We start from the raw sequence: 7,535 nt of genomic DNA on the forward strand, positions 1-7,535 counted from the left end.
TCTTACCACCAAAGGCTCAGGAACAGACTAAAGAATCTCTGAAGTAAAGAGGCATCAATAATTCTGCCAAGGGAGAATCAGTAGTTTTACATAATAGACTGTAAAGGTTTATAATGAAATATTACTCAGCCTTAAAAAATAATAAAATTATGGCAGTTGCAGGTAAATGTATGGAACTAGAGAATATCGTGCTAAGTAAAATAAGCCAGTTCCCAAAAAACAAAAGCTGAATGTTTTCTCTGATAAGCAGATGCTGATCCATAGTTGGGTGGGGGGACAGGAAAGAATGAAGGAATTTTGATTTGTGTAGAGGGGAGTGAGGGGAGGGATGGAGCTGTGGGGATGGGAAGGATGTCAGAATGAGAGAAATTATTACCATATATATATATATATATATATATATATATATATATATATATATGATTACACTACTGGAATAACTCTGAACCATGGACAGCCAGAGGAATGAGAAGTTGTGCTTCATTTGTGCATAATATGTCAAATGCATTCTATTGTAAAACAAATTAACAAATAAAAATTAAAATAAATAAATAAATGAGCCATTCTGGTTCATGATATCACTGATGCCCAAAAAGATCTCTGGTCCATGGAGTGCATCTATCTCTAGTTTCTTTCATTTGTGACCTTAAACATTGATTTCTCCTTTTCAAATTTTTCTTAAGTGAATTTTCATTACTTTATTTATGAATATCATTCATATTTTGGATTCAGTGCACACAAAACACATTTCATTAGCTTTAATGCTATCTCCTTCAATAATATGGACATGATATTAGGGAGGTTTCCTAGAATTTTCACAATCATTCCCAACTTAACTTCTCCCCTGTTTTTCAGACATCATTACAGTCCTGCATTTCGTAGTGTTTTCTTTCTCTCACTTAGAGATTTCATGTTAGACCTTTACATTTCATCTTCAGCAGGCCATATTGTTGTTGTTGGACCAAACCCCAATCTTGACCTCTCCACTGGAGTAACAGTGACATTTAGACCAACGGGAACAGATTTGAAAGTTATATAATTGAGAAAAGAAAGGATCCCTAAGGGAAGAAAAAAATTTGAGGTTAAATTCAATAGACAGATGATCTTTTGCCTTTTAAAATTCTTACTCATTTTTTAATACCCAGGCCTCTCTCCTTTTATATATTTATTTTATTTTATTTTTTATGTGGTGCTAAGGATCAAACCCAGGGCCTCACACGTGCTAGGTGAGTGCTCTACCGCTGAGCCCCAGCCCCAGCCCACAATAGTCCTCTTTTCAATGAACCCTTCTCTCCTCCCAGCAGGGTTACTTTATCTTCCTGTGCTCCCGTTGCATTATAGTATTTTTCAGACTTGTAAGAGCAAACCTTGAACCCCCTGGATTCAAATAATTGTTCTACTATTTTCTGTGTGATCTTGGGCAAATAATACTTCAAATGTTTTCTGTGTGATCTTATTCAACCTTTCTGTCTTGTTTTGTGAGAGAAGAGGTTATTAATTTCAGGTTTTCACACTTAAAAATCTATTCTCTCTGCACCATCCCACAATCCCTCTCCCTGTATAAATATTCTAAATAGGAATAGCTGGTGCTTCTATTTCTCTTAGATTCCACCTCCCTTTCTAGAATTGATTTCCTTCTAGCACAGAGCAGTGACTAACTCACCAGAACACATGTATAAGAAGTCACACCACCAGTTCATATGATAGGACCATAGGAAAGATGACTCCATGACATTCCTAGTATGCCAGTGAATCTGTGCCAGGAACATGTAGAGGCAGAGGAACAAGAAGATGGCTGCAACCAGAAAAACAAAAAAGAGGTCACAGCCCATCAGTATCTTGTAATCTACCTTGACTGCCATCCCTATCTATTCTTCTGCCTCCCTCCAGAGGCAAGGATCAAAAAATAAAATCTTGGGACTTGACCAAGATGAGAGAAAGAAAGGGGCCTCTACTTGGTCATAAGTCAGCTAAGGTGTATTCTATACAATAAGATAGGGCAGTAACTGGCGACTTCATGTTATCAGGAGCAAAGGGACAAGAAAATGAGTATTAAAGTCCCACAGAGAAACTTTGTTACCTTGACTATTTTACCATGGCATTACCTGCCAGTCTAGGTCTGTACCTGCGATGAAGCTGAGCATGGATACCTTCAGATCGAAGTTCCTGGTCACGTTTTCTTTTTCAGGAAGGCAAGAGTTGAGAAGTATGGTGAGGGTAACAAGTATGGTGAGAATAGAGATGATGTAGAAGATTCTGGAATACTGGAGATAATCTGCAAGAAGAAAAGGAAAGGAAAGGCTCCCCTAGCCCAGTGAGAGAAAAGCCTTAAGAAAGCCAAATAGAGGGCTGGGGTTGTGGCTCAGTGGTAGGGCACTTGCCTAGCATGTGGTGAGGCACTGGGTACGATTCTCAGCACCGCATATAAGTAAATAAATAAATAAATTAAAGGTCCATCAACAACTAAAAAAAAATTTTAAAAAATAAAGAAGAAAGCCAGGGGCTGGGGCTGTAGCTTAGTGGTAGAGCACTTGCCTTGTATGTGTGAGGCACTGCGTTCAATCCTCAGCACCACAAAAAAATAAATAAAGATATTGTGTCCATGTACAACTAAAAAAAAATTTTTTTAAAAGAAGAAAACCAGACAGAGTCTGAGAGAAGGGAGTAAAGACAAAGGAGACTGAAGAGGAGCTTGCAATGTATCATCTGGGGCACTAATAAGGATCTTCTTTCATAGTTCTTCATTGTTCCTTGAAATTTCTTTACTGTGAAGGTTAACAAAGCCTTCATTATTAAACTAAGTATAATAAACCAATATTTCTTGGCACATTTACTTAGATGTAAACTAGTTCATATGAAGTGTAACATCACAAAACTAATGAAAACTTCTAATTCTAATTCTAAAAGCAATGCATGTTCATCCAAGCATGGTGGCATATGCCTATAATCCCAGTGACTGAGGCAAGAGGATCCCAAGTTCAAGGCCAGTCTGAATCTCTTGGTGAGATGCTTTCTCAAAATAAAAACTATAAAGGAAGAAATAAATAAATAAAAGCTAAAAAGGGCTAGGGATGTAACTCAGAGGTAGAACATCCCTGAGTTCAATTCCAAGTGCTGCAAAAATAAATCAATAAATAAAATAGAAGTAATATGTGTTCAGTGTGAATATTGGAATGACAATAAAAGTTCAAAGAAGAAGGAAAAAATAAGCCACAATTATATTAATTTAAAGCAGTCCTTGTTAGCATTTTATTTCTTTTTGTTATTTTTCTTGCGGAGTTTTTTTGGGTTTTTCTAATATTTATTTTTTAGTTGTAGTTGGACACAATAACTTTATTTCACTTACTTATTTTTATGTGGTGCTGAGAATCGAACCCAGGGTCTTGCACGTGTGAGGCCAGCGCTCTACCACTGACTCACAACCCCAGCCCCATTGTGTGGGGTTTTTGTGGAAGATTGTAAGATAGGATTCCTTCCAGATACTGGTTGTAGGCATCATTTTGTAATGGCTGCAAAATAGCTTGTCATATTCACTGCAGTGCTTAATTATTTATCCATTGTTGGATTTGGAGTTTGAGTCTATTTGCTTTTTCTTTCCTGATGTATCTGGCATGCACAGGCCTTGTCAGCCTGTGACTACAAAATGAAATCATATTTACTTTAACTCCTATATTGTAATGGTTTTAAGCCCCAAATTATCAGATTGTAGGTCTTAAACAGCCAAAAAAAAAGTCTCTTATTTTTTTTCTGAGGGTCCCCCCACATTCTTATCTGACATTTGTTCAGGAAGAGGTCTGCTAGAGTTCTTTTGCTCTGATGCCCTTATCCAAGTGTCACAGCATTTCTTTTACCCCCTTTTCTTGGCTCCAGGTCTCTGCACTAGCATTACGGATTAGATGTTGGTAAGTAGGGGGAGGGGATGCTAAACCTTACTTTTTACTACTACATTTCTAACATGGTTCTTTCCCTTTGAATTCCCCATCAATAGTTTACTGAAGGGCTGGGGTTGTGGCTCAGTGATAGAACGCTTGCTTCGCACGTGTGAGGCACTGAGTTCAATCCTCAGCACTGCATAAAAATAAATAAACAAAATACTAAATTTATATATGTATATAAAAATTAGTTTTTCGGAAGATTTAAGAAATAGATAATTTACAACTGTAAGTAGATGTAGCTTTTCTGAGATACCACAGATCCTATAGTATCTTCAATATCCTTTAAAGGGTACCTCCCTATTTAGCTTCCTTTCTTATCTCACTGTAGCTCATCCCCACCACTGAAAGTTCTCTAAGCGCTTTTTTGCCTAAGAATCCAAGTTCAGCTTCCTTGTAACCCAAAAAGAAGAAATTATGTATCAAGTCAATTCCAGTCTAAGATGACTCATAAATTTTCTTTTATTCTCTACATTATGCTACTTATAACTAATAATAGTTATTTTATTGAGAGAAACCATATCTCTATCCACAGAGGCAAGTTGTTCTGAAACCCCCAACAAGTTAACCAAATTAAAATAATTCAAGAGCAGCACATTTTCATTTAGAATCAGCACTATATGTAGCCAGTCGCAAACATCAGCCTAGATTGAGCACATAAAGCTCAGTGCAATAGGCTTCTTTTGTAATATTTAGCCTACAATTCCCCAGGGGTCCCAGCAAGCCTCTTCTATAGCCCTGGACTCTTGCTTATAGCCCCCTGAGTGTAGCTAACCTGGACCAAGAAAGGGAACCTGATGCATGTGATTATTATGTATGGAAATTTAGACTTCCTCTTTTGCTTGCTTTAAGAAAATGTAAAGATAGACTAGGATATCACTTTGGGGGCACTTACTAATAAACAGGAAAAACTGAGCATAAATAAAGATGATGAGTAAAAAAAAGTAACTTTAAAGAGACTGAGTAATTGGCTGACTTGATTTTCTTTGAGATCCCAGCCTGGAATCCCTTCAGGCCCAGCAAATTTCCTGCCATTGAGAATCTATGAGATTCTTCTGAATTTTTAAATAAATTCACTCTTTAGCTTATGCTATTTCAAATGATTCTGATATTTACTTTTTTGGTGTGGTGCTAGGAATCAAACCTGGGGCCTCACACATGCCAATCAAGCACTGTGCCACTGAGCCACATCCCCACTGGATTCTAATATTCAAAACATGAAGGAGCATCGTGTAAGAGTATCTTTTCTCCAACTCTTGCCTAAGATAAAAAGTCCAGTTCCTCTCCCACCATGGAGGAAAGACTATAACTTCATATCTATATTAAAATCTTCTCTGGTTTCACTCCTCACCTCCTAAAAAAGTACATAAACAATATCCTCATGGCTTCACAGGAATGACTACAGACTGACAGCATAGAAGAGTCTAACCTTCTCAAAATAATGAAGTCTACCAGTAACTGTCATATATAACATTACACAACCAATCAAAACATTTAGCTTCCTAGTCTAAAATATCTGCATTTGGTTAATTTATCGTCTTTAAAATTCACATAAAACATACACACACACACACACACACGATACGAAATATCCCAAAGCTGAAGTCAAGTCTCTATCTCCTGTAAGACCTAAACTGATTTCAGCATTTATATAGTAGTTTTTATAGCAACTTATCCATCAAAGTTTCAAAACTCTTAGGACACAAATTACAAAATATCCTGCTCATATGTTTCAATAAAAAGCCTTAGTCCAGAAAGAGGAGAGCCCTAGATTAAAGGAGCACCCACGTGTCACCCATATGGGTCACCAGTATCCAAACATTTCTGAAGTTTACACAGGAACACCTTATAATTGGCTAAAGAGTTCTTTCCAGGGAGTATTAACTCATTATCTGGGACAAGAAATAGCCTGGGTTAAGGAGAGCTGGTACGCTGAGGATACCAACAGAAAGCATGACTCTAGTCACAACTTGGCTGAGCTCCATGCTGAACTGGAGAGGTGGAGGCCAAAAGATCTTGGAGGAAGAAAGATGAAAGGCTACAATGTGGCACACAGCTCTGAACTGTGGACACTGTGGCATTTAATTTCATGGCACTCACAGGGTGGCTTGGGTGTGTTGTCCCAGCACAGCTCATGGTTGCATAAGGTCCAGAGTCCTGCGTAGAATTCCATTCCACTCCTGGTCACCAGAAACTGCACCCAGTTCAGTGGGGATGTGGAGATCAGCATCAGGAGGCTAAAGCCACAGAGACTGCCACAGAACATTCGAATGTAGATCCGAGTCTGATTGATATATAGCTGCCGCTTCTGGGAGGAACTCAGTTGTTTGTCTGTTGGGAGGGTGGGCTACAAGGATGAGGGAAATATTGCCTACCTGAAAAGATAACCCCTGGTCCCCAAGATCTCCTTCTCTTTTCTACCTTGAGTATTCCCATGTGGGTTTGATTTGTGGATATTTTCACTACCCTTTCTATAAAAAAACCAGAATTGCTTCTGCCTTGAGAATGCTCTCTCTAGCCCCTGAGTAAGTCTTCTTCCCTCTGATCTGTGATTAGGTGTCTCCTCACCTTTTGGTATTTCCGGTCCCCCTTCACTGTGGGGACATTAGGAATGTAGAAGGTCAAGGTTAACTGTTCCCTCCTGTCCATCTTGGCAGCTAGTTCATTTTCTAACTGCCACGGAATTTGTCTCAACACACCCTCACACGTGCTGGCAGAACTAACAGGGGATGGGACCCATGGTTCATATCCCATTCCTGTTCCATATTTTCCATCTGGTTGGACCAGGAAGAAATCGTAACACTTTATGATGGTCCCCCCCTTCCCTTCTCCAACTCATTTATTAAAGAAATCTGCAAATACATTGTCAGTTGCCATGTATCAGGCTTCATGTTAGGTTCTAGGACACAAAAAATAAAGAAGACACTCCCCTTGGTGCATATAAAGTGTAATTCAAATTTCTCCAGGACTCAGTTTCTTGGTGTTATAATTCAAGACTATAAATATAACAGTAGCCAGTAGCCTGGAGTTCAGGGTCTTGCCCCACCTCTAAGGGGAAGGCCCAGGTATGTGTCAATAGTAACATGAACCAGTCTATCAGTTCATTTTTTATGTGTGTGTGATATTTTTTTGGGGGGTGGGTGCAGGTTGGGTCCTGGAGATTGAACCCAGGGGCACTCTAGTACTAAGCTACATCACTAGCCCTTTTTAATTTTTATTTGGAGACATGGTCTCGCTAAGTTTGTAAGATTGGCCTTGAACTTATGATTCTCCTGCCTCAGCCTCCCGAGTTGCTGGGTTTATAGGCATGTGCCACTGCACCTAGTTTGTCAATCTGTTATGTGACATCTACCCGTTTCTCCCTTTCTTGCTCTGGTTCCCTCTTTTCAATGCCCTCTATTTTCTGTAAGGGTTCTCCACCACCGCCACTACCATTGCTGCCAGGGCCCTCTCTGACAATGCTGGTCTCCATAGCCCTGGATGCTGGCCAATTCGCTAAAAGCTACCACTCCTCAAGCTACTGCAGCTGTGCTGGTTCTACGTGGAAGTGAGGATGGTGGCCTTTCCCAACCACCCTGACCTGTTGAAACCTGTTCTTTATTT

At 39.2% G+C, this 7,535-nt stretch overlaps 1 protein-coding gene across 1 annotated transcript; it reads right to left on the reverse strand.

Moving 5' to 3' along the window:
* Positions 1–921: 921 nt before the first annotated feature.
* Positions 922–6,581, reverse strand: Tmem202 (transmembrane protein 202). Its single transcript, XM_046427925.1, has 5 exons — positions 6,501–6,581; positions 6,033–6,279; positions 2,126–2,275; positions 1,664–1,795; positions 922–1,058 (listed from the first exon to the last, which is right to left on the reverse strand). Exons 1-5 carry the CDS (start codon positions 6,579–6,581, stop codon positions 922–924), a joined length of 747 nt encoding a protein of 248 aa, XP_046283881.1.
* Positions 6,582–7,535: the final 954 nt, after the last annotated feature.

The sequence above is a fragment of the Marmota monax genome, unplaced genomic scaffold (genome assembly GCF_021218885.2).
Source record: "Marmota monax isolate L192 unplaced genomic scaffold, Marmota_monax_Labrador192_F-V1.1 WCK01_AAM20220418_F8-fsc00111, whole genome shotgun sequence".
NCBI lineage: Eukaryota > Metazoa > Chordata > Mammalia > Rodentia > Sciuridae > Marmota > Marmota monax.